At 38.2% G+C, this 25327-nt stretch overlaps 1 protein-coding gene across 1 annotated transcript in view; it reads left to right on the top strand.

Annotated features, from left to right (window-relative positions):
- NF1 (neurofibromin 1) overlaps positions 1-25327 on the top strand; it is a 388569-nt gene that overhangs the window by 357856 nt on the left and 5386 nt on the right. Inside the window, exons 50-57 of the mRNA XM_007937345.2 lie at positions 388-523; positions 2351-2508; positions 9640-9762; positions 10151-10281; positions 10466-10566; positions 11661-11803; positions 12147-12193; positions 13369-13585. Of these exons, the coding sequence (XP_007935536.1) occupies positions 388-523; positions 2351-2508; positions 9640-9762; positions 10151-10281; positions 10466-10566; positions 11661-11803; positions 12147-12193; positions 13369-13585 (1056 nt within the window). The remainder of the gene's footprint in view (positions 1-387; positions 524-2350; positions 2509-9639; positions 9763-10150; positions 10282-10465; positions 10567-11660; positions 11804-12146; positions 12194-13368; positions 13586-25327) is intronic.

Below are 25327 nucleotides of genomic sequence, written 5' to 3'. Positions count from 1 at the left end.
CTGATTCCCAGTTTAGCACAGTTTGTGGGAACATTTTTGTATGAATGATTTAACGTCTTAGGACATCTTTTTCCTCATCTAAAAAATGGACCTCCTACCTGCCCTGCCTTTTTTTTTGTATCTGTTGAGATCAAATATAAATTAAAGCACTTGTCAAATAGAAGATGTTCTATTAAATCTCTTTATGTAGTTCTCATTTATTTACAATCTTTCAAAATACACCATAAAGCCTTTAAGTAAGCAAGTCTGCCCTGTGTACATCCTTAAACCTCACATTCTGTAAGACTCTTTACATGTGTGTTTTTAATAAGCTATTGTCCTTAAGATGGTAAGGAGTGTATCCTGTTTTAAGTCATACTTTCACATCTGCCTTCTTTTTTCTCTTAGCTTTACTCACAGTGTCTGAGGAAGTTCGAAGTCGCTGCAGCCTAAAACATAGAAAGTCACTTCTTCTTACTGACATTTCAATGGAAAATGTTCCTATGGATACATATCCCATTCATCATGGTGACCCTAGCTATAGGTGAGTAAACTTCTTCTCCCATAATCACATAATTACCAGGTTTCCGTTTTTCATGCAAACGGAGGAAGTCAGAGTAATCTAGAACATAATTTAAAGGGGACTCTTGGGATAATCTAGGAGGAGTGTGTAAATCAAAACTCATTTTATAAATTTGCAGTACTTTATAGGGGTTATTAATAGGAAAGTTAAGAGATGATCTTGAAAATACTGGGTTGTAGGAAAGAGCCTAAGAAGAAACTAACATGAAATATAAGCAACATTAACAAAATGTTTATAAATTGTTGGATGGGAAACTAATTTACTCTGTAAACTTTCACCCAAACTACACTTTCAAGAAAAAAAAAGAAATACAAGCAACATACTTAATGATAAAAACTAAGCTGTACTGATTTTGTAAAAACATATACATACAAAGACATTAGTATTTATTATATCATACTAAAGTTATTAAATTTCCTATGGTACAGATTTAGATTATTAAATCATCAAATTATGTCCATTGTTGTTCATGGTTTTGGATGGTATGTTTTTCATTATAAAATAGAACTTATGAAAAGCTTCCTGAAAATGGTGTCATTTGGGGACTTTTCTATATTTTCAATTAAATGAAAGTATCCTTAGTTTAAGTATAGTGTTGAACACAGAAAGCACTCTATTTATATGATTCAACTTAGCAACATCCCGCTCTTTTGAGGGGAGGGGATTTTGTTGTTGTTGTTATTTGGGTGAAAGTATACAGAGCAAATCCGTTTTCCATTCAGTGATTCATGTATGTTTGTTTCATGTCACTGATTGCAATCCCCTCAATGTACCATCACTCCTCCTACTTCCTCCCTGTGTTTCTCATTTCATTCCTCCTCCTCTCCTAACCCTTCCTGCCTTCTGAACTTTGCCCTTTTGTTCTCGAATGGTTGACTGTTCTAAGGAGGGCTTACCTCCTAGACCTCTCTGTTGTTTAGCTGAAAATTGAGCCATGGGGGTGGGTTCTGTTCTAGGCACAAACTATGACTGAGGGCCATCATCTCAGGGGTTCCTCTAGTCTCTCTCCAACCAGTAAGTCTGGTCTTTATGTGTTTTGTTCCACATTTCTCTCTGTTTCTATCCAGGAACATCCCACTTTTTGATAAAAAGCCCTCAACAGTTTCTCACTGAGATTTTTTAAATCTTTGCAAAAGTTTTTCTGAGCATAACTGGTTTTGATGGTCTTAGTCTTTAGTCAGGAGGCCTGGTGGTCCAGTGGTTACGTGCTCAGCTGCTAACCTAAAGGCTGGCAGTGTGAATCCACTCATTGCTCCACAGGAGAAAGATGTGGCCATCTGCTTCAATAAAAATTACAGCCTTGGCAACCCTGTGGGGCACTTCTGCTCTGTCCTGTAGGATCACTGTGACTCAGCATTGACTCGGCAGCAGCATGTTTGGTTTATTACCAGGATTATATTTTCTTGGAGAAAAATGTAGGCCCTTTTTACTATGGAAAGAAGAAAGTGAGTTTCCCTGTGTTCCTTTGTCAAAGTATAAATTAAAGTTGATTTCCTTAATTTTTAAACCAAAAATAAAATCACCTATTTATGCTTGATTTACCCTGACTAAAATATGAATGCAATACAATTTTGTTTAGCATTTGGTAAGTACCTACTGTGCACAAGATTACCATGGCAAGAATGTTGATATTTCCTAGGGTTACATTAACAGTTAGTACCTTAAAACCCCTTAAAGTGCTGTTTTAAAATTGATTGTTATCATTGGGAAATGGACTACTCAGAAGGGACAAATAGTGGTTGTATTTGTGACCATGTTAATTAATTCTTGATTATTTAAATCTCTCAGGACACTGAAGGAGAATCAGCCGTGGTCCTCTCCCAAAGGTTCTGAAGGGTACCTTGCAGCCACCTATCCAACTGTGGGCCAGACCAGTCCTCGAGCTAGGAAATCCATGAGTTTAGATATGGGGCAGCCTTCCCAGGCCAACACTAAGAAGTTACTAGGTTAGTTCATCTTAAATTATTTAGATTTTTCTTTTTTTAAAAAATTTGTAAAGCATATACCTAAGACATTTAACTGCTAACCGGAAGGCTGGAGGTTCAAACTTACCAGCCACTCCTCAGAAGGAAGATTGGGCAGTCTACTTCCATAGAGATTCTGCCTCTGAAACCCAAGGAGCGGTTGCTGTGAGTCAAACCAACTCAACAGAGTTTGGTGTTTGATTTTTTTGGTTTAAAGCAGATACACTTGGGAAATTATTTGAAACTGTTCAGTATCAAGTTTTTCTGTTTTCATTTAGCAAAGTTTTGACACCAATTATGAAAGAGTTTGATAAATCAGTTAAGATAAAGGAATGAGAATGGCATCTTGAAACAGTCTTTTTAAAAACACTGTGGCTGTCTGCTTGAGTAATTTCTCTTAGAAAAACCAGCATAAGGCTGGTTCCCATGAGGCAGAGGTTAAAGATGGCCCAGATGTCCAAACTACCGTGCCACTCCATCATTTCGGACATTAATTCCTCTTCCTCCTCTCAGTAATCTTCCCCTGTCCTAGGGTTCTGTATTTCACTGTAATGCCTCACAGAACTCACAGACACCCAAGGGATCATCTCATGTAGTGGTGAGGGAGGCTGGCAGGCTGGCAAGTCCCAGGTCTGTAAGTAGGTCTGGAGAATCCCCCAATTCTCAGGGTTTGACGAACCTCAATTAGCAGATCAGATGACGGCTGCTGTCCCAAATCCAGGGGTGAGATGACGATGAGCCAAAATGCAGAATCAGAGCAAGAGGAGGGTGAACCTTCCCAGGAGATTCATAGGTATAACCTCAAGGAAGCTAAGGGTGGTGCTTTGAGTTATACCCTCTAGCAAGGTGGGACTCAAGATACTTCCCACCTGCCTGCTCCAACAGAAATAGCCCAAGGGGATGGCTTTAACCATCAGCAGCTACTCAGTTGCTCAAGACAAATCCCACCACAGAGCCAATTGCCAGTCATTATAGGGAATGACTACTACCAGCTGCCCAGCCAAATTGACACCCGACCTTAACTACCACACCACCTTAAACAGTCATGGATAATAGGATTTACAATACATCACAAAATGGAGGACAGTGGCTGGAATGGACACATTGCACTATTCATCACACTCTCCTTGTTTTGTTCTGCCTTGGCCAATAGCAAGGAAATGGGAGTGGGAGAGACTTTAGATGCCTACAGGAAAGGAAGAGTCTTACTGCTCTCAGGTGCAAGCTCTTGAACGATACTATATTTTCCAAAGTTGTCATCTGAAAACAGAAAATATCAATATAGTATGACACTGTAAAAACACTCTTTGTCATCTTTTCTTTGAAAAAACAAAGTGGTAAGATAATGTATTTTCAGATTACTATAAGAAGACGTGATTCTTAAAAGTTAAGGTTGTTCACTTACATCAACATTTGTCAATGAAAAGTGCACCTAAAATGCTGTGGAACTCTTTCCCTTTTCCATAGCGAAAAGTAGATTAATGAAAGATGCCACTGGTCCCACCACACCCCAGAGGAAATGCAAAGTGCTCTTATAGGACTTTGACTAAAGTTTAATTGTTATTGGAATAGTGTATACTGAGATTAGTGTTTTAGTGACCAACACCAACCGAATGGCTCAGTGAGTCTCAGTTTTCTGTACAAGCATGTTTGAGTATCTTTAGGTATTAGGAACATGTTTGTGTTCATAAGGAAATCAGTGAACAGTCAATCACTGAACTGTGAAGTAAATAACCTGTCAGTAAACTATGAAATAAATAGAAATCATGAATGTTTGTCACTGAGGTGTATTACCTTTTGTTTGAGATTTCTTCAGTTAATACTTTGACCACAATCTGCAGTGAATTTCCTGGTTGCTTTGCGTTTTGTAACTCCGGGTTTTCATACCAAGCAAGTTATAAATGAAAAGCTAACCACAGAGAAAATCCAGTTTTAAATTCATTCAATCCATGTGCTAGATGAAAAAGATAAGATCACTTTCCTGGAAGAACTCCTAGATGGTGGCCAAGACATATATCATTAGCTGATTACAGCAGCATCCCCAGATGCAATTAAAGTAATATGGATAGTCTGGTGTCCTCAGGGAGAAGGGGTAACTAAAGATGTGGGAAAATTAGGAAAAGCTGCAGAGAGAATGTAGCATTTGAGCTGGGTCTTAAAGATTTAGCAGTTGCTCACCAGGTAGACACAGGATAAGGAAAGTCATTCAAGAGCAGGTGAATAGCACAAAGAAAAAAGTCAGGAAAAGCAGTAACTGTAAAGGGATCACAGGGGATGGTATAGAAAATGAAGTCAGAGAAGAACTAAAACTAAATTGTAAAAGACTCTGCACCAGGTTGAGGAATTCATATAGCCAGCAGGATTGTTAAGCAGGGAAGGGGTGTGATCAAATCTTAGTTTTAGGAAAGTTTTTCTGGCAGTGGTGTGGGAAAATAGGAAGAGATTTGGGGGGGGGGGGTTTGTTTTTGTTTTTGTTTTTGCAAAGGGACCAATTAAGAGATTGATGCAACAATCCAGGACCTTCCTGCCACCCCCCACCCACCCAGAGAAATAGAAGATATAAGCCTGTGATTGTAAGGCAAGAGCAGTGGGAGAATAGAGGACAGAAATCAGCTTGGGATAGATTTCTGAAGTAGGATGGACAACATTTGGTTCCTGACTGATGGGGCCAGGGAGGGAGGGAGAAGTCTCTGAAAGATGTCAGAAGTTTCTTGCTTCAGAGACTGGCTGGATGAATATTCTGTTTGTAGAGATTGACACTAATGTGTTTGCAGTACAGGATAAATTTAGGTTGATGTATTTAAGATCCCTTCATGATCTCTAGGAGTATATTCAGAGGGTAAGGGAAAGGTATATCTGGAGTTCAAAAAGAGAGATACAGATGAGTGACACATTTCAAATTCATTCGCTCAAATGTAGTTGAAGCTACTGGAGAGGAAGGAGATCCACAGGAAGAGTATATAGAGTTAAAAGGAAGAATGATGACAGTAGGAAAATGAAATAGAATGGTGCCCTGCTCTTATACACTGTGCAGAGTACTAACTGGTTGTTAGAAAACCTGAGTTTTTAGTCTGATCATTAACTGGATCCCTAGCCATGTGACCTCAGGCCAATGAGTTAGCTTTCCTCATTGTACATGTATGTAAAATGAAGAGGTTGAACTAGATCATTTGGGCTGTGAAATTATTTAGCCTTGATATTTATGATTATTTAGGAATATTTATTAGTATTAATACTTGAGGTTAATAGAACATTATATATTATGTGCCTTAAGCATTCAGTTTTCAGATTTTACTGTATCGCTGTTATAGTTCTTGTTGTTAGGTGCTGTCAAGCCAGCCCCGACTTACAGTGATTCAGTGTACCACAGGGGAACACTGCCCAGTCCTGCGTCAGCCTCACAATCCTTGCTATACCTGAGCCCATTGTTGCAGCCACTCTGTCAGTCGATCACATTGAGGGCCTTCCACTTTTTTCACTTTACCAAGCATGATATCCTTCTCCAGGGAATGGTCCCTTCTGACAACATGACCGAAGTAGATGAGACAAAGTCTGGCCATTCTCCTTCCAAGGAGTATTCTGGCTGCACTTCCTCCCGGACGGTTTTGTTTGTTCTTCTGGCAGTCCATGATACTTTTCGGTATTCATCACCAACACCACAACTCAAAAGCATCAACTGTTCTTCAGTCTTCCTTCTTCATTGTCCAGCTATCTTATACATATGAGGTGATTGAATATACCATGGCTTGGGTTAGGTGCACCTTAGTCTCCAAAGAGACATCTTTGCTCTTCAGCACTTTAAAGAGGTCTTTTGCAGCAGATTTGCCCACTGCAATACGTCATCTGATTTCTTGACTGCTGTTTCCATTGGTGTTGATTGTGGAACCAAGTAATATGAAGTCTTTGACAACTTCAGTCTTTTCTCCATTTCTTGTGATGTTACTTACTGGTCCAGTTGTGAGGATTTTCATTTTCTTTATGTTGAGGTATAATTCATACTGTAGACTGTAATATTTAATTAGTAAGTGCTTCAAGTCCTCTTCACATTCAGCCAGCAAGGTTGTGTTTCTGCATATCACAGGTTTTTAATGAATCTTCCTCTAACCTTGATGCCACGTTCTTCTTCATATAGTTCAGCTTCTTAGGTTATTTGCTCAACATGCAGATTGGATAAGTATGGTGAAAGGATACAACCCTGAAGTACAACTTTCCTGATTTTAAATCATGCAGATATCCCCTTGTTCTGTTTGAACAACAGCCTCTTGGTCTATGTAGAGGTTCCTCATGAGCACAGTTAAGTGCTCTGGAATTCCCATTATCCTCAGTGTTATCCATACTTTGTTATGATACACACAGTTGAGTGCTTTTGCATAGTCAATAAAACACAAGTAAACATCTTTCTGGTATTCTTTGCATTCAGCCAAGATCCATCTGACATCAGCAATGATATCCCTCATTCCACATCCTCTTCTGAATCCAGCTTGCATTTCTGGAAGTTCCCTGTCAGTATACGGCTGTACCATTTTTGAATTATCTTCAGCAAGATTTTACTTGTGGGTGATATTAATGATATTGTTCAATAATTTCCACATTCTATTGGATTACTTTTCTTTCAAATGGGTGCAAATAAAGATCTCTTCCAGTCAGTTGGCCAGGTTACTGTCTTCCAGATTTCTTGGCCTAGAGAGTATGTGCCTCCAGTGTGTTGAAACATCTCAGTGGGTATTCCATCAATTCCTGGAGCCTTACTTTTTGCCAATTCCTTCAGTGCAGCTTCAGCTTCTTCTTTCGGTACCATTGATTCTTGATCATATGCCACCTCCTGAAATGGATGAACATTGACCAGTTTTTTTCAGTACAGTGACACTGTATTCCTTCCACCTTCTTTTGATGCTTCCTGCATCGTTCAATGTTTTGCCTATAGAAACTTTCAATATCGCAACTTGAGGCTTAAATTTTTTTCTTCAGTTCTTTCAGCTTGAGAAATGCTAAGTGTGTTAATTCCTTTTTGGTTTTCTAGCTCAAGGTCTTTGTACATTTCATTGTAATAATTGACTTTGTCTTCTTGAACTGCTTTTTGAAATCTTCTGTTCAGCTCTTTTATCTTGTCATTTCTTCCATTTGCTTTAGCTACTCTCCATTCAAGAGCAAGTTTCAGAATTTCTTCTGACATCCATTTTGATCTTTTCTTCCTTTCCTGTCTTTGTAATGAATGACCTTTTGCTTTCTTCGTGGATGATGTTCTTGATGTCATCCCACAATTCATCTGGTTTTCTGTTACTGGCGTTCAGTGAGTCAAATCTATTCTTTAGACGGTCTCTAAATTCAGGTGGGATATGATCAAAGTCATATTTTGGCTCTCATGGACTTGTTTTAATTGTGTTCAACTTCAACTTGAACTCGCATGTGAGCAGTTGGTGATCGGTTCCATAGTCATTCCCTGGCCTTGTTTTGGTCATTTCCATTGCCTCTTGCCACAGATGTAGTCAATCTGATTCCTTCCTGTGTATTCCATCTGGCAAAGTCCACATGTGTAGCTGTTGTTTATGTTGTTGAAATAAGGTATCTGCAATGAATTAGGCATTGCTCTTGCAGAATTCTGTCATGCGATCTCCAGGATCATTTCTATCACCAAGGCCATATTTTCCGACCACTGATGATTCTTCTTTGTTTCCAACTTTTGCATTCTAATCACCAGTAATAATCAACACATCTTAATTGCATGTTTGGTCAATTTCAGACTGCAGAAGCTGGTGAAAATCTTCAATTTCCTCATCTTTGGCTTTGGTGGTTGGTGTGTAAATTTGAATAATAGTAATATTAACTGGCCTTCCTTGCAGGCATATAGATATTATCCTATCACTGACAACATTGCACTTCAGGTTAGATCTTGAAACGTTATTTGTGGTGATGAATGTCATGCCATTCCTCTTCAAGTTGTTATTCCCAGAATAGTAGATCATATGGATACGGTGGTCTGATTCAAAATGGCCAAAACCTGTCCATTTCAGCTGACTAATGCCTAGGATATCACTCTTCATGTGTTCCATTTCATTTTTGACAACTTCTAATTTTCCTAGATACATACTTCATATGTTCCACATTCCAATTATTAATGGATGTTTGCAGCTGTTTCTTCCCATTTTGAGTTGTGCCATGTCAGCAAATGTAGGTCCTGAAAGCTTTACTCCATCCATGTCATTAAGGATGACTCTAATCTGAGGAGGCAGCTCTTCCCCAGTAATAGTTTAAATGCCTACCAACCTGTAGCGCAATATCAGATAATGTTTCTGGGCTATTCATCAGGTTTTCCAGTAATACATTGGACAGTGTTTCACTGCTATTCATAAGATTTTCACTGGCCAGTTCTTTGGGAAATAAACGGCCCCTTCCTTCTTCCAAGTCTGTCTCAGTCTGGAAGCTCCATTGAAACCTGTCCATCATGGGTTACCCTGCTGATATATGAAATACCAGTGGCATAGCTTCCAGCGTCACAACAACATGCTAGTCACCACAGTACAGCAAACTGACAGATGAGTTTATTATATTGACAACACATAATTAGAGGGCCTCAAAGCCAAGTAAGAGAGAGTCCTGCTTGCTGGTTTTGAAGCCTCTTGTAACATACCTATTCTTCAGTACTTAGAGTTATGCAAATCTTTTTTTCAAAGCCAGAAGAATTAAAATAAAACCTTGATTTTACTCAAGTTTGGAAATTCTTGTATGTTAATAACTAATTCATGGTACCAGCATAGTGTTTTAAATTGAGAATACTATTCATACGAAATTGATCTTTGCTGCTGAGCAGTGCATACCACTATATTTATTATCAGTAATTGTTGTGGAGTTCAGCTTACCTCCAGTTTTAGTGAATGTAATCTCAGTGTAATATGGACCGATAAGGTACATCCTATCATAAAATGGAAAGTGGCCACACTCCTTGGAGAGAATGGAGAATAAAAGAGAGAAACTCTGTTCCAGAGATATGTGTGACTTTCTTTGGGTCCTTAAGTGATAGCTTAAACACTTTACATCCAAACATTTTATTTTAAGTTATTCCTATTCATAGACACTGGTTAATTAACTTCCATATTCTGTCACTTTTGTTTATAGGAACAAGGAAAAGTTTTGATCACTTGATATCAGATACAAAAGCTCCTAAAAGGCAAGAAATGGAATCAGGGATCACAACACCTCCCAAAATGAGGAGAGTAGCAGAAACTGATTATGAAATGGGTAAGAAACAAAGCTATTTATTGACCTAGAGTGTTGAAAATAAAATAGAAGTTTACATTAAAGCCATATTTACTTTCCAACCATTTCTTTAGGGTGAAATAGAGAAGCATTTGTTCTGTTCTGAAATTTATTCTTCTTTCAAATGAAAGTTATCCTGAAACTTGTGTAAAAAGTAATCATAATCACATTATACAGTAATGTAAACAGCAGCCAAAACTTTTATATAGGTTGTGGTACCCATATGATATTTATGTTAATATTTGCAAGTGTCTACTAAAGAGCTACTGGATTTTAGAGGTAATATCAAAATATGATATTTTGGTGAAGTGGTATCCAATATGTGTATTTAATTAGTACATCCTGTCATGTAATCTATATCTTACTGCAGAAACTCAGAGGATTTCCTCATCACAGCAGCACCCACATTTACGTAAAGTTTCAGTGTCTGAATCGAATGTTCTCTTGGATGAAGAAGTACTTACTGATCCGAAAATCCAAGCACTTCTTCTTACTGTACTAGTAAGGATTTTCTTTTCATTTTTTTTTTCCCTCCTATAAGATTTTATTCCAATCTACTCTTAAGAAGTCCTTGAATACTAAAAACATGAAAGCAGAAGTCTTCTCACCAAAATAAATAATCCAGTCACAAAGTAAAAATGCTGTTTTTTTGTTTTTGTTTTTTTACTTTTTTGCATCTTGGCAGGCTACACTAGTAAAATATACCACAGATGAGTTTGATCAACGAATTCTTTACGAATACTTAGCAGAAGCCAGTGTTGTTTTCCCAAAAGTTTTTCCTGTTGTGTAAGTATCTCCTTTTACTTTTATACCTATCTTGAAGTCTAATGCTTTGTAAAGGCTTAGGAAAAATATTAGCTAGTAATGTTTACGGGTTGTGGAGAGGGGATAGTGAGATACGATAATAGTGATTTTAGCTTAGAGATAATCTGTTTAATGGTAGCTAAAACTAGTTTTGGTCTGTGTATTAGGAAATACATTCTTTATCTTGTTGATTTTCTTAAATGGTTCGTCATGATGGGCATTGTTCATTTCCTCACTGAGGAGCAAACCATGAGACTACTGTATTTAAATCAGCTTACCTGTTTTAGTTTCCTTTTCAGTTAAAGCTTTTGTATTTGTCCAAAGCTGGGTTAAAACAAAATTGATCTATTTGAGAGGTGAATTTGATTTTTTCTTAAGGGCTAAAATAACCTGAAAGTGTTGCTCAAATCTAAATAACACAAAGAAACTTGGGAAATTCAATTTCTGATCTGGGCCTCCAGTGTAGCACCATTATTTCCTTATTTTTGGTTAATCTCATTGTAGCATTTCAGAATGTTATGTAGTTAGTACTCATTTTTTATTAATGGCCTATAGCTAGCTTAGAAGTAATTTCTTCTATAGTTTGAATTATATCCTATATTGTATCCCCTCTCAAGTAATTCTTCCTTCATTATTTGATCTGATTGAGCATTTATCAAGCACTAATATTAACTTCATGCGTACATAGGTCAACAGACAGCAGGAAAAAAATTTTTTTAAATAATCTTAAAAGATTTTAAGTGTCAAACAGTAGCCAACTTTGTCTTGAATAGAAATTCACCATATACATTTATAGTTCATGGTTATATGTCAGTACTAGTTACTTTTTTGTCTTCTTTTCCCTGATGATCAAAAACAAAACAAAAGACAAGCCAAAAAGACAAACACACACACACACACACATACACACATTCATTATAGAAATTTTAGAATATATGGAAAAGCATCAGAAAGTAAAACACTCATCTCCCTTCATTTTTGTCACATTTTCGGGGGAATGTTATAATATGTTTTCCAGTGTGTATTTTCATTTACTTTTCTTCTAATATAGTTCTGTGTTGGTTTTTATTTTTTAGGCACAATCTGTTGGATTCTAAGATCAATACTCTGTTGTCATTGTGCCAAGATCCAAATTTGTTAAATCCAATCCATGGAATTGTGCAGAGTGTGGTGTACCATGAAGAATCGCCACCACAATACCAAACATCTTACTTGCAAAGTAAATAAATGTATCGGGAGAAGGATTTTTGATGAACTTGCTTGTGTGTACTGTCGTAGAATGCACTCAACTATGGGATCCTTTAGAAAGAATAGGGTGTTCATGTTTCTCTCTCCACATGATTCTTTTAATTGTACGTTCAGTAAGATAACTGGTTGATGACACCTTTTTATTATTAAAATGTGGTTTTATATTGAGTGGATTTTAAATGAGTTTTAGTCTGGCTTTGACCCTAAGAAAATGTTCTCATTGTGTGCATGGATCAGCTATACTGTTTAATTAGTTTCTGTTAAGATTAAAAGATGTCATGATTGTTACAAGAGTAACATTTGATTTGTTGCAGGTTTTGGTTTTAATGGCTTGTGGCGGTTTGCAGGACCCTTTTCAAAGGTAAGGAAGTGTGTTTTGCCCTGTTACTGACAAAACAAAAAGTTTTTATACCCACATAAGTGAGCCTGATATCAGAACACACAATATGTGGAAACCGAATGATTCACAATAAACACAAAAGTTATTTTATCAAAAGTTTTCCACCACAGGATTCTTTCACAGAGGCAGCATCCTTAATATGTTTAGAGTATATAATAGTTTTTACAAAAATAAATCAGTTTGTGCTTGACTTTTCAGAAGACTGCGACAAGCCTCTTTAAAACTTCTCTGCCCTCAGTCTTCATATATTTGATATCTCAGTGCATACACTTAACAAACATATCTTGAGAAAGAAGGAGCATACCTGTAGTTAAAATCTACCTGCTGAAAACATTTTTCCTTCCAAACTGTTGGATTAAATCTGTTCCTCCCTGGATATATCCTCATTTGCTCCTATCCAGTTTGTTCTTTGATTGGCATTAGTTGCTATAGTGCTGTGGAAATATGTGTTTAATTATTTTCTTTGAATATGGTCTCTCTCCAGATTGATTGAGGTTCCTTGAAGGCAGGACTTCTGTTTCTTCCCCGCGCAGTTCCTAGTGTAGTGTTCTAGATAGAGAGGGTGCTATGTCAGTATAAATTATTTTAGTCTAATTCTAGTTTTTAAGAATCAGGTAATTTGTAATTTTGTTTTGTACAAATTGCTGAATATCTCTTGACATGCAAAGGCTGTCACTAAATAAGTGGCCTGAGCTCACAGAAATAGTGTATCATGTGGGAATTTTATAGTTTGATGAGCAAGCAGCCGGCTGAGCCATTCACAGTGTCTAGTTACTCGTCTCTCTAAATGGCAGCTAGACTAAGGACGCTCTGCTGATTTGCTCTGGTTTGGGGAAATTGGCTAGACACCATTCCTGACGATCGCATTGTCTCAGGGTTAATTCTGTCTTGGTCTGTGCGTGACTTTCAGTGATTGTAGGTTCATCTGGAAGTTTTAAGTAGGAGCTGAATAAATACCCTAGTTGTAAGTCCCATGGTAGTCCATAAATGTTACTCTGCTCCCTGTTTTTAGTGATCAAAGGAATTTAAAATAGTAAATTAAGCCCAAAACAAAAATTGAGTTAGATTTTTTGACTTCAAAGGGGATTTACAAAAAGAAGAATGGAGCTAAAATAACTTCCTATTTTCCATTACAGCAAACACAAATCCCAGACTATGCTGAGCTTATTGTTAAGTTTCTTGATGCCTTGATTGACACGTATTTGCCTGGAATTGATGAAGAAACCAGTGAGGAGTCCCTCCTGACACCCACATCTCCTTATCCTCCTGCAGTACAGAGCCAGCTTAGTATTACTGCTAATCTTAACCTTTCTAATTCCATGACCTCACTTGCAACTTCCCAGCATTCCCCAGGTCAGTAAATGTAATCTTTATATAAATTTGAGCATAAATATTAATATACCAACATTAGGAGTTCCCTTGTTACCAGTTTATAGCAGATTTGCTCCTTTTATCATGAAGTTCACCTTACCTCTCTTTACCTCATAGCCGACTTGAATTTTGTTACTCTATAAAGCTTTCTACTTTCAAACAAGTTATACATAAGACAGTGAGATGATAACGCAGAGTGTTCCCATAGTGTTCCAAGGTTGATGAGCTCTTAGAGTGTGGCCAGGAAGAGCAGCTTAAGCTACGTTACCCTGTAAGTGAGCAGAACTGTAATTCCTTTATAGCTATATTAACATTGCCCTGAGGGCTTCTGTGCCTCTATTCATACTGCTTTAAAAAAAAAAAAACACACAGTATGGTGGTACCCACTTTCCCACCGCCAGCAACAATTCAACCATCCACACAGCAACCTGAAAATCTAGGCATAAATAAACAACCAGACAAAAAAAGTCACCCCAAGGAAATGACATCTTACCAGCCCCTAAGTATATTCTTACTGTAGAGTCACTACTAGATCCAAGAAGGAAAAGTATACTAATTCAGCATGCAACTTAGAAGCGGGCACACTGAGAAGTAATCATGGCTAGAGTCGGGCTAGATAAACAGCACAGTAGAAATGACAAACCTACAGAACTCTGGGCTCATTCAGTGTCAGGGTTAATGGCTTCACACAACTCAGTTGATGCTGGGGATGTTATTCATTATAGAACTAACACCATTGTACATGTCATGGTTTACAGTGAATAATGAAGGAAAGCTTCCTGTATAGGCATAGTTTCTGTTTAGAAAAACATGTTACTAAAATGATTAACATAAAAGAAAGTTTTATGTTTAAAGTTCCATTACCTGAAATTTTTACTTTTGAAACACCTCATTATATAAGAAGTTTACTGTGCGTAGTTCTTGTAAGTGTTGGCATGGGTCTTCTTTTAAAAAGTTAAATGATGAATTACAAGTATTTTTTAATGTTCAGGATCCATAAATAGAATCCCCAGTTTATAATCCCAGTTTTGTATGAGCATTTAAGCACATATAGCTTTGAAGATTCAGAAGAATTTGGCAAATAGAATTATCTGATACGTATTATAAGCCATTATATAAAGCAATCATATTCAACTGTTAAACTTTAGTCAGTAACAAAGCTTGGGTCAGCAGAGAAACAAATGACTGAGTTCAGCCTTTCTTTATTAATCACCTTACTGTGTCTAGTCAGATAATCCTTTTTCCTCCCAAGAAAGAAGTCTAGCCAACTTTTTCCCCCGTAAAACCGTATTAGGAGCCCTAGTGGCATAGTGGTTAAGTGCTCTGCTGCGAAGCAAAAGATTGGCAGTTCAAATCTACCAGCTGCTCTGTAGGAAAAAGGTGAGATAATCTGCTTCTGGGAAGATTACAGCCTTGAAAACTCTATGGGGCAGTTATACTGTGTCCTGTAAGGTCACTGTGAGTCAGAATTGACTCAATGACAGTGGATTTGGATTTTTATTAGAACCATGTTTATTTGCGCTCTATCATTTACCCTGTAGGTCAGTCGTTCTCTGAGTATGGTCCCCAGGCCAACAGCGTCACCATCATCTAGGCGTTTGTTATAAACGCAAATGCTAGAATTCTCACCCCAGACCTCCTGCACAAAAAACTTGATGGTGGGGGCCCACCAGCAATCTGTGTTTTCATAAGCCCCAGGTGATTCTTATGCCCCCTAGCATTTGCAAATCATCATACTAGTTTATGCCTGTGATCCTGCCCCATTATCAGCATTTGAACTGTTAAAGTAGGGAAAAATTTAAGTCACCAAATGCTTTCCCACTTCATAAAATCTTAGCATGTTGGAGGTTGGAGGTAATTTAGTTGTAGGCTCAAACCTTTGTGTGCGATGAGAAGACTGAGGTTTGAAAGAGTTAAATGAATTGCTCTTGTCACATACAGGGTCAGATTACCCAATAAGCAAGGTAAGCACAGGCTTACTTGTGCTTACTTATCTGTAGTGAACAATTTCACGTAGGTTTTACCGCATATACTCCACCCCTGGCCACACAGCTCTTATCTAGAACCAAAGCCCATGCTCTTCCTACCACATTCATTACTTTCCATATCGCTCTGTGTGCCTCTGTAATTACTTCTCATCTGTCTTACTTTAATTACACCAGTCCTTTTCCTCCATATTGGTGGTGGTGGTGGTGGTTGTTGAGGTTGTTGTTGTTTGTTTGTTGTTGTTGTTATGTGCCATCGAGTCAGACCCGACTCATAGCAACCCCTCCTTGGGTTTCTGAGGCGGTATCACTACGGAAGTAGATTGCCCTATCTTCCTTCCATTTGTATAATGGTCAAAACACTACAGTTTATTACAATTAGCAAATTAGTAGACTCTGTGTATATTGGTCTTCCTGTTTTTAAAGTTTGGTTCATTTTGACCAAACTTTTGCCTCTTGGACTGCTAACATAGTATTCAACTTGTCAAAACAATCAGTTGTTTTTACATTAACTTTTTAAATTCAGGCTAATTGTTAGGGAGATTTCAGCCAGTCTTTGCCCACTGATAACCACTGCCGTCAAATTGGATCCGACTCATGGTGACCCCTCCTTGGGTTTCCAAGGCTGTAGCTCTACAGAAGTAGATTGCCCAGTCTTCCTTCTGAGGAGTGGCCCACTGATGGGGATAATAGAATAATCAGGTGGAAGAATACAGGTGTCAGTTCAGATTCCCTGTTAGTTGATTAATCACTTATGTCCAGTGATGGCTGGACATTAGCCACATCATAGGCTTTGGGAAAAAAAGTCTGACCCTGAAACTTCTTGTTTCACGTTGTCCATAAAAACCAGAGACTAGCATATGTGGTTTTGATTACAGTTTTTAAACTACTGGTATTATCTCAGTAGTGTTCCAAAAATGGTTGCTTGAGTAGACTGCTCCACACTGCAAATCTGTCTATTCTCAAAAGAAATTAGACCTTTAAAAGTAATAGTATTAAGCAGAATCACTGTGTTCGATTATTCCTGTTTCTAAATTGTGTGTTCGTTTTGCTAGATTGTTTTACTACATGTTTTGTCATCTGCTCTTGCAGAATACCTCTAATAGTAAGAGTTAATACTGTCTCTGTAATTAGCTGGTGCAACTTCCTATCTTTACCTCCTTGTAAGCTTGTGCCCTTACCTACTCCTTGGTTTATGGAACAGAATTACCGGTATTAAAGAGCTGAAAAGAATGATGAATCTTACCCAGAATCCTAACTCAGTTAGGCAACTCAGCTTGCTGTTTAGCTGTATGAGGAACCCTAGTGGCACTATAATCAGGCATTCAGCTGCTAACCAAAAGATTGGCGTTTTGAACCCATCTAGCAGCTTCATGGGAAAAAGACCTGGTGATCTGCTCCTGTAAAGATCACAGGCTACAAAATCTTACAGGGCAATTCTACTCTGTCATTTGATGGCACCCAATACCAACAACTATGCACGCACGCACGCATGCACTGGAGAGTCAGATCCTACTCATAGCGACCCCTCCTTGGGTTTCCGAGATGGTATCACTATGGAAGTAGATTGCCCAACCTTCCTTCCGAGGAGTGGCTGGTGGGTTTGAACCGCCAGCCTTCTGGTTAGCAGTCAAGTGCCTTAAGCACTACGCCAGCAGAGCTCCTGCACAACTAGCAGAATAGAAACCAAAATAGCTCCTTACCTCCACTCCCATCATCCAGGTACCAAGTGGCAGTATTAAAAGAAGCTGTATCACTCCCCGAAATTAAGGGTATGTGGCTTGCCATTGAATTACCGAACTTCAACCTCTCCCCAGTCTGCTGAGCTTAAGCAGGTGAAGGCTGTAGTACTCTATGTCAAAAGGCAAAAGTTGTCAATCTACACAAAGCTCAACCCTTTGCTGCTAGCTTTTCCATGTCAGTGCAAGACTCTGGCTGCTTTCTAGATCTTGCCTGATTTTTAAAGCAGAATCAGCTACTAAGTTGTATTTGCTTTTGGTCTCCAACATTCTTTGCTGTCCAATAATCAACTAGATGAGATTCATGAACCTGCCAGCATTAAACCTTATTTAAATTAAAATTTTGATAATTCCTAAGTCACCAGCATTTGAAGAAAAATGTATCTAAAACACTTGTCTCTGAAAATGCATCTTCTGTAATAAATTATCATAGCTGTCAAATTGTCTATCCTCTTACTACAAAGGGCATTGTTTTTTTTAAGTCTATATCTAAAAATACATAAATGACTGTCCTCTGAATCCCTCCCTAGTAGAATTAAATTTGGTATCACTGAAGCCAAAGGATTATATTCAAGAGTTCAGTGCATATAAAATTGTGTTAACTATGGCCCCTTTAGCCAAATAGGCATAAAGCTTTGCCTTCTCAGACCATCCCAAATGCTGCTAAGAATGTTGTGAAGAAAATCCATAACATTTTACTTAAAGATATTTAAGAATATTTCAGATTTAATGTTTGGATTCATTATTAGGTCCAGTGTAGCTCAGCTAGACATGAATTGAAGAACCAAGATTAGAACTAGAAAATAAAATGTATTTACCTAAAAAATGCTATATACTTTCTCTTGCTTAAAGCCAAGCCACAAGTGGCTTTCTTGGTGGATTTTTTTTTTTTTCTTTTAATTTTTATGATTTGGGTGAAAGTTTACAGAGCAAATTTCATTTACCATATAGCAGTTCATACACATTTTGTTACATGATGTTGACTGCAATTCTCCACAACGTAACAGTCTCTTCCCATTTACTTCCTGTAGTTACCTCTTCCTGTGTCTTTCTTTCCTGTGCATTTCTGCCCCCTGAGCTATCACGCTGTGCAAATACTGCACTTCTACTCTCCATGATTGATTGTTCTAAGAAATGTATGTACCTGATGTAAATCTGCACCCTATATGCCTGTCTGTTGTTTGGCTGGAAGCCAAGGCAGTGAGTTCCATTCCAGACCTGAAGGGTAACTAGGGGGCGTGGTCTCAGGAGTCTCACCGGACTCTGTCAGAGCAGTAAACCTGGTCGTTTTATGATTTTGGGTTTTGTCATGCATTGTTCTCCCACTTTATCTAAGATCTCCTGTACTGATCCCCCTCTGAGTGGTTGACCGTAGTAGCCCAGCACCATCTAGTTCTTCCAGTCTCAGGATCATATAGGCTGAGGATCACATGATCTGCTTAGTCCCTTGGAGTAATTGTTTCCGTGAATATTTGGTTCTCTTCATTCTTCTTTGCTCTGGACAAGGAGAGACCAATTGCTGCATCTAGATGGCCGCTTGCTAGCTTGTTAGACCCCAGCTGCTAACTCACCAGAGTAGGATGTAGAACAGTGTTTTTGTGTGGTGTGTTATGCCAGTTGAGCTTGATGTCCCCTTAGTGAATTTTTTCAAAGAAGCCTTGTTTTCAAAGTCCTATTTGGAATGATTTTCAGCCATTGCATTTCAAGTACACACTTCAAGTGCATTCTCCCTGTATCCTCTGTAGATCTGAAAGACCAACTGTATTAGAAATAAAGATCCAGGTGGAATTATATGAACTTAGTATTTATTAAAAGAAATTAAATCACTCTATTTCCAAGGTATTAAAATTCAGTTTCTGCTCTGTCAGGGTCTCCGGATGTTGTTCATGCTGTGCACTCAGGTGCATTCACAAATGAAACCGCTCTGGCCCCCACACATTTGACAGTTTTTTTCCTGTGGATCTCAATACTGGGTTTTGAACTAAACTTGTTATTTCCTTTTGATCCATGTTCTAAGTGTACAGAATTTCTTTGATTTAAGTGTGATACTACATTCTATAATCTGGAGAGACTAGCCAGAATCCCAGATACTTCTACTACATATGCTCATTGTTTACCATATACAAGGGGCTGCATTATACCCAGGAGAACAGGGGAGCGAATAGGGCATGATACTTGCGCTATTTGAGTGCAAGATTTCAGAATAGTGAGACCACTACAATGTACACAGATAACTCTTTCAACATTTTGTGGTACTTGTCATGTACCTTGTACTGTAAAGTATTCTAAGGGCTCCAAGGGATACTTGTTTGGAAGACTCAGGTAATAATTATAACTTTTTGGCCTGAGTGGGTTTTTTTGTTTGTTTTGTTTTGTTTTTAATTGTGATTTGGGTGAAAGGTTACAGAGCAAATTCACTTTCCATGTAGCAGTTCACATATACTTTGTCTCATGACATTGACTACAATTGACTACAATTTCCCACAATACAGTAGCTCCCCTCTCACTGCCTCCCTATAGTTACCTCTTTCTTCATATACTCCTGCCCACTGAGCTGTCTCCCTGTGTATACACAGCCCTTCTATTCTCCCACGATTGACCTCTCCAAGGAGTGTATCTGCCTAACAAGAATGTTCAGCTCATATACCTTCTTTCGTTTGGCTGGAAGCGACAGGAGTAGGTTCAATTCCAGACGTTAAGGGCAGCTAGGGGCCATAGTCTCAGTGGTTCCATCAGGTTCTATCAGACCAGCAAACCTGGTCCTTTTTTTCAAAATGATTTTGAGTTTTGTTCCACATTGTTCTCCCACTCTATCCAAGATCTCCTACAGAGATCCCCCTCCAAGTGATGACCTAAGTTTTAAAATACATTTTTTACCTCAAAAAACATAAGGTTTATGTTACTTTTTTTTTTAAAAAACAAAATCAAGTAAGGGTATAGTCTATTTTAAGTGTTTTTTGCTAGAGAAAAAAAAAAAGCTTGCTTTCTTTTACTAGCTTATTTAACTGCTAACACTAGAGTGGGAGCTCTGGCAGTGTAGTGCCTAAGGCATTTGACTGCTAACCAGAAGGCTGGAGGTTCAAACCCACCAGCCACTCCTCAGAAGGAAGGTTGGGCAATCTACTTCCATAGTGATACTGCCTTGGAAACCCAAGGAGGAGGGGTTGCTATGAGTCAGATTCAACTCAACAGCAATGAGTTTGGTTTGGTTTGGTTTGGGAACACTAGGGTATGATTTTTTTAGAACAGAGACCTATTTCATTATTCTTAATTTTAAATTCACTTCTTCTGCTTCATTTATGGGCTAAGCCTGAGCCTCTCGGGCATTTGCTGACTCTGCTTTTGTCCTGTAGACTCCCCACTGGGAAGGCAGTGGGTTAGCTTCTAATCACACGCATCCCCAAGAGACAGCACTGCCCACAGCTGTGTGCACCGAGTGAGAGTCATCCAAACCGTTTCTCTAAACTTAGACTCACTTACCTCTGAATGAGTATTACTCCTAACATGTTTACTGGGTTTAAAATACCTTCTTCTAGAATAAATTTAAAGACCTCTGTCCTGATACCACTTAAAATGTAAAACGATTTTAATGTTTTAGGAAGTACTCATGGTATCAATGGACCGTTTGGTATTTTCTTGATTTGTTTTCCTTCTCTTTCTTTGTTATTACCTTGTATGTAACGGAGATAATCATTTTAATCTGAATAATTGTTTAGTGTGATTTCTGCTGTTTGTTTTTTTTTTAAATCATTGTTTAGTTCAATTCTTAATTTAAACTAAAATTCTTAATTCTGGTAAAGGTGGTAAAAAACACATCTGTCTGTAAAATCGTGAGTTCTGTAGTAACTATAGAAAAAAACAAAAACTCACTACTGTCCAGTTGAATCCAACTCATAGTGACCCCTCCTTGGGTTTACGAGCGGTATCTCTACGAATTGCCCAGTCTTCCTTCTGAGGAGTGGCTGGTGGGTTTGAACCGCCAGCCATCTGGTTAGCAGTCAAATGCCTCAGACACTATGCCACCAGAGCTCCTGGTAATAACTATAGGTTCTATAATTACAGATTGTTTAGGAAATTAGTGGGTAGAGTTCAATAATTAAAATCCATTTTCTTCCAAAAAACAGGAACCATGGAACCATAATAATTACCTAGTTTCTAATACTATTTCACCTTTTTTTTTTTTTTTAAATCTTATGGACATCACTCACTTTTGCTTATCCTTCCATTCTGTATCTGTGAAGCTACCCTGCCTTGCTCTAAATCAGCAGTTTTCATGCAGATGTTCCCTCATCAAGGTATTCATTACTTCAGTCATATTTGCATGAAATACTGCTTGGCCCCGCACTCATCCTGAGCACGTGGCATGAGACTTCACCAGTCCCTGTAAGCACAGTCTGTCTAAGCACCTGACGAACTTGTAAAACTGCCACTTTATAAGGTCAAAGTGCTTATCAAAACCACAGGGCATTGTATGTTTTATCTCAGCTATGAGTCGGGTCCGACTTGACGGCACATAACAACAACAACAACAAAAAGCTGTTATACTCACTCTGAGCACTGAAGGTTCTAACTAACACAAAGGAAGTTATTTAAAAATTCAAGGGAGAGTTAATAGTAAATAGAATATGTGGTTTGAGGAGGAATGTATTGTTGCTAGCTGTTGTCAAGTCGGTTCCAACTCATAGCAACCGTGTGCACTCATAGCACAGAATGAAACACTGCCTGGTCCTGCACCATCCTCACAATCATTACTATGTTCGAGCCCCTTGTTGGAGCCACTGTGTTAGTCTGTCTCGTTGAAGGGCTTCCTCCTTTTCACTGACCCTTTACTTTTGCTAAGCGTGATGTTCTTCTCCGGGGACTGGTCCCTCCTAATAACATGTCCAAAGTACATGAGAAAAAGTCTCAACAACCTGTGTAAGGCACATTCTGGCTGTACTTCTTCCAGGACAGATTTGTTTGTTCTCTGGCAGACCATGGTATATTTAATAGTCCTCGCCAACACCGTAATTGAAATGCATCAGTTCTTCAGGCTTCCTTATTCACTGTCCAGCTTTCATGTGCATATGAGACAATTGAAAATACCATGGCTTGGGTCAGGTGCACCTTAGTCCTCAGAGTGACATCTTTGCTCTTTAACACTTTTTAGCAGATTTGCCCAATGCATTTGGCTTCTTGACTGTTGTTTCCATGGATATTGATTGTGGATCCAAGTTAAATGAAATTCTTGACAACTTCAATTTTTTTTCTCCATTTATCATGACATTGCTTATTGGTCTAGTTGTGAGGATTTTTGTTTTCTTTATGTTAAAGTATAATTCACACTGGAGGCTGCCATCGTTGGTTGTCATCAGCAGGTGCTGCAAGTCCTCTTCACTTCCAGCAAGAGGGTTGTGTCATCTGAGCATCACAAGCTGTTAAGGAGTCTTCCCCTGATCCTGATGCTGTTCTTCTTCATAGAGTCCAGTTTCTCAGAGTGTACTCAACATACAAACTGAATAAGTATGGTGAGAGGATGCAAGCCTGAGACAGTATCACGTTGTTCTGTTAGAATGATAGCAACTGTCTCGTGGTCTGTGTATAGGTTCTGCATGAGCACAACTAAATGTTCTGAAATTCCCATATTTTGCAATGTTATCCATAATTTGTTATGATCCATCCAGTCAAATACCTTTGCATAGTCAGTAAAACACAAGTAAACATCTTTCTTGTATTCTCTACTTTCAGCCCAGATTCTTCTGACATCAGCAGTGATATCCCTCATTCCATGTCCTCTTCTGAATCTGGCTTGAATTTCTGAATACCCTGTTGATGTACTGCTACAACTATTTTTGAATTACCTTCAAAAAAATTTTACTTGCATGTGATATTAGTAATACTGTTTGATAATTTCCATATTCTGGTGGATAATCTTTCTTTGGAATGGGCACAAATACGGATCTCTTCCAGTTGGTTGGCCAGGTAGCTGTCTTCCAAATTTCTTGGCATAGACAAGTGAGCACTTCCAGTGTTGCACCCATTTGTTGCAACATTTCAATTGATGATTCAGTCAGTTCCTGGAGCTTTGTTTTTCACTAATGCCTCCAGTGCTGCTTGGAGTTCTTCCTTCAGTACCATCACTTCTTGATCATAGCCTACCTCCTGAAATGGCTGAATATCAGCCAATTCTTTTTGGTACAATGATTGTGTAATTCCTTCCAGTTTTTTGTTTTTTTTTTTTTTTTTTTTTTTTTTTTTTTTTTTTTTTTTTGATGCTTCCTGCATCATCATTCAGTATTTTGCCCATAGAATCCTTTAATATTGCAGTGCAAGGCTTGAATTTTTCCTTCAGTTCCTTCAGCTTAAGAAATGCCAAGCATATTCTTCCCTTTTGGTTTTCTAACTCCAAGTTGTTACAGTATTTTTATACTGCATGTTATTTCATTATAATTCTTTACTTTGTCTCCTTGAGTCTGCCTTTGAAATCTTCTATTCACCTCTTTTACTTCATCATTTCTTCTCTTTGCTGTAGCTACAGTATATTCAAGAGCAAGTTTCAGAGTCTCTTCTGACATTCATTTTGGTCCTTTCTTTCTTTCCTTCCTTTTTAATGGCCTTGTGCTTTCTTCATGGATGATGTCCTTGTTGTCATCCCACAACTTACTGGGTCTTTGTCATTAGTGTTCACATCTATTTTTGAGATGGTGTCTAAATCCAGGTGGGATATTCTCAAGGTCATACTTTATGGACTTGTTTTATTTTCTTTAATTTTCAAGCTTCAGCTTGAATTTGCATATGAGCAATCGATGGTCTATTCCATAGTTGGTCCCTGGCCTTGTTCTGGCTGATATCAAGCTTTTCCATTGTCTCTTTCCACAAATGTAGGTAGTCAGTTTGATTCCTGTGGATTCCAAATGGCAAGGTCTATGTGTATACTTGCTATTTATGTTGTTGAAAACAGATATTTCTCATGAATAGATTATTGGTCTTAAAAAACTCTATCATGTGATCTCCGGTGTCATTTCTATCACAAAGGCCATATTTTCCAACTCTTAATCCTTCTTTGTTTCCAACTTTGGTATTCCAATCACCAGTTATTATCAGTGTATCTTGATTGTATGTTTGATCAATTTCAAATTACAGAAGTTGGTAAAAAAAAAAAAAAAAAAAAAGTCATTGATTTCTTCATCTTTGGCAGTAGTCGGTGTGTAAATTTGAATAATAGTCATATTAACTGGTCTTCTTTATGTGTATGGATATTAGCTTATGCATATAAGCACTGTACTTCAAGATAGATCTTGAAATGTTCTCTTTGATAATGAATGCAATGCCATTCCTCTTCAATCTGTCATTTCCAGCATAGTAGACCATATGCTTGTTTGATACTAGTCCATTCCAACTCACTAAAGCAGAGGATATCAGTCTTCAAGTGTTCCAATTCCTTTTTGGTGAATTCTGGTTTCCCTAGATTTATACTTCATACATTCCATATTCCAGTTACTAATAGATGTTTGCAGCAGTTTCTTTTCATTTTGAATGCATGCCACATCAGCAAATGAAGAACCTGAAAACTCTTCACCATACACATCATTAAGATCCACTCTACTTTGAGGAGGCAGTTCTTCCCCAGTTGTATTTTGAGTGTCTTCCAACCTGAGGGGCTCATCATCTGGCACTCTGTCAGACAGTGTTCTGCTGCTGTTCATAAGGTTTTCACTGGACGGTTTTTTCAGCAATAGATCACCAGATCTAGGCTGTCTTAGTCTGGGAGCTCCACTGAACCTGTCCCCCGTGGGTGACTCTGCTGGCATTGAAATACTAGTGGCATAGCTTCCAGTATCACAGCAACACACAAGCCACCACAGTATGACAAACTGACAGACGAGTGGTGCTCCTTTTTTTTTTTTTTTTTTTTAAGCTTAGAAGATGGTTGTTTCCTCCAAATAGAAAGCCAGCCCCAGCGTTTCCTTAGAAACTAAAGCTGGTCATCCACTCTGTCATCTGTGATAAGGAAGGGTATG

Source organism: Orycteropus afer, unplaced genomic scaffold (genome assembly GCF_000298275.1).
Source record: "Orycteropus afer afer isolate SDZICR_OR568_19922 unplaced genomic scaffold, OryAfe1.0 scaffold00042, whole genome shotgun sequence".
Classification (NCBI taxonomy): domain Eukaryota; kingdom Metazoa; phylum Chordata; class Mammalia; order Tubulidentata; family Orycteropodidae; genus Orycteropus; species Orycteropus afer.
This window is presented reverse-complemented; position numbering and strand designations above follow the sequence as displayed.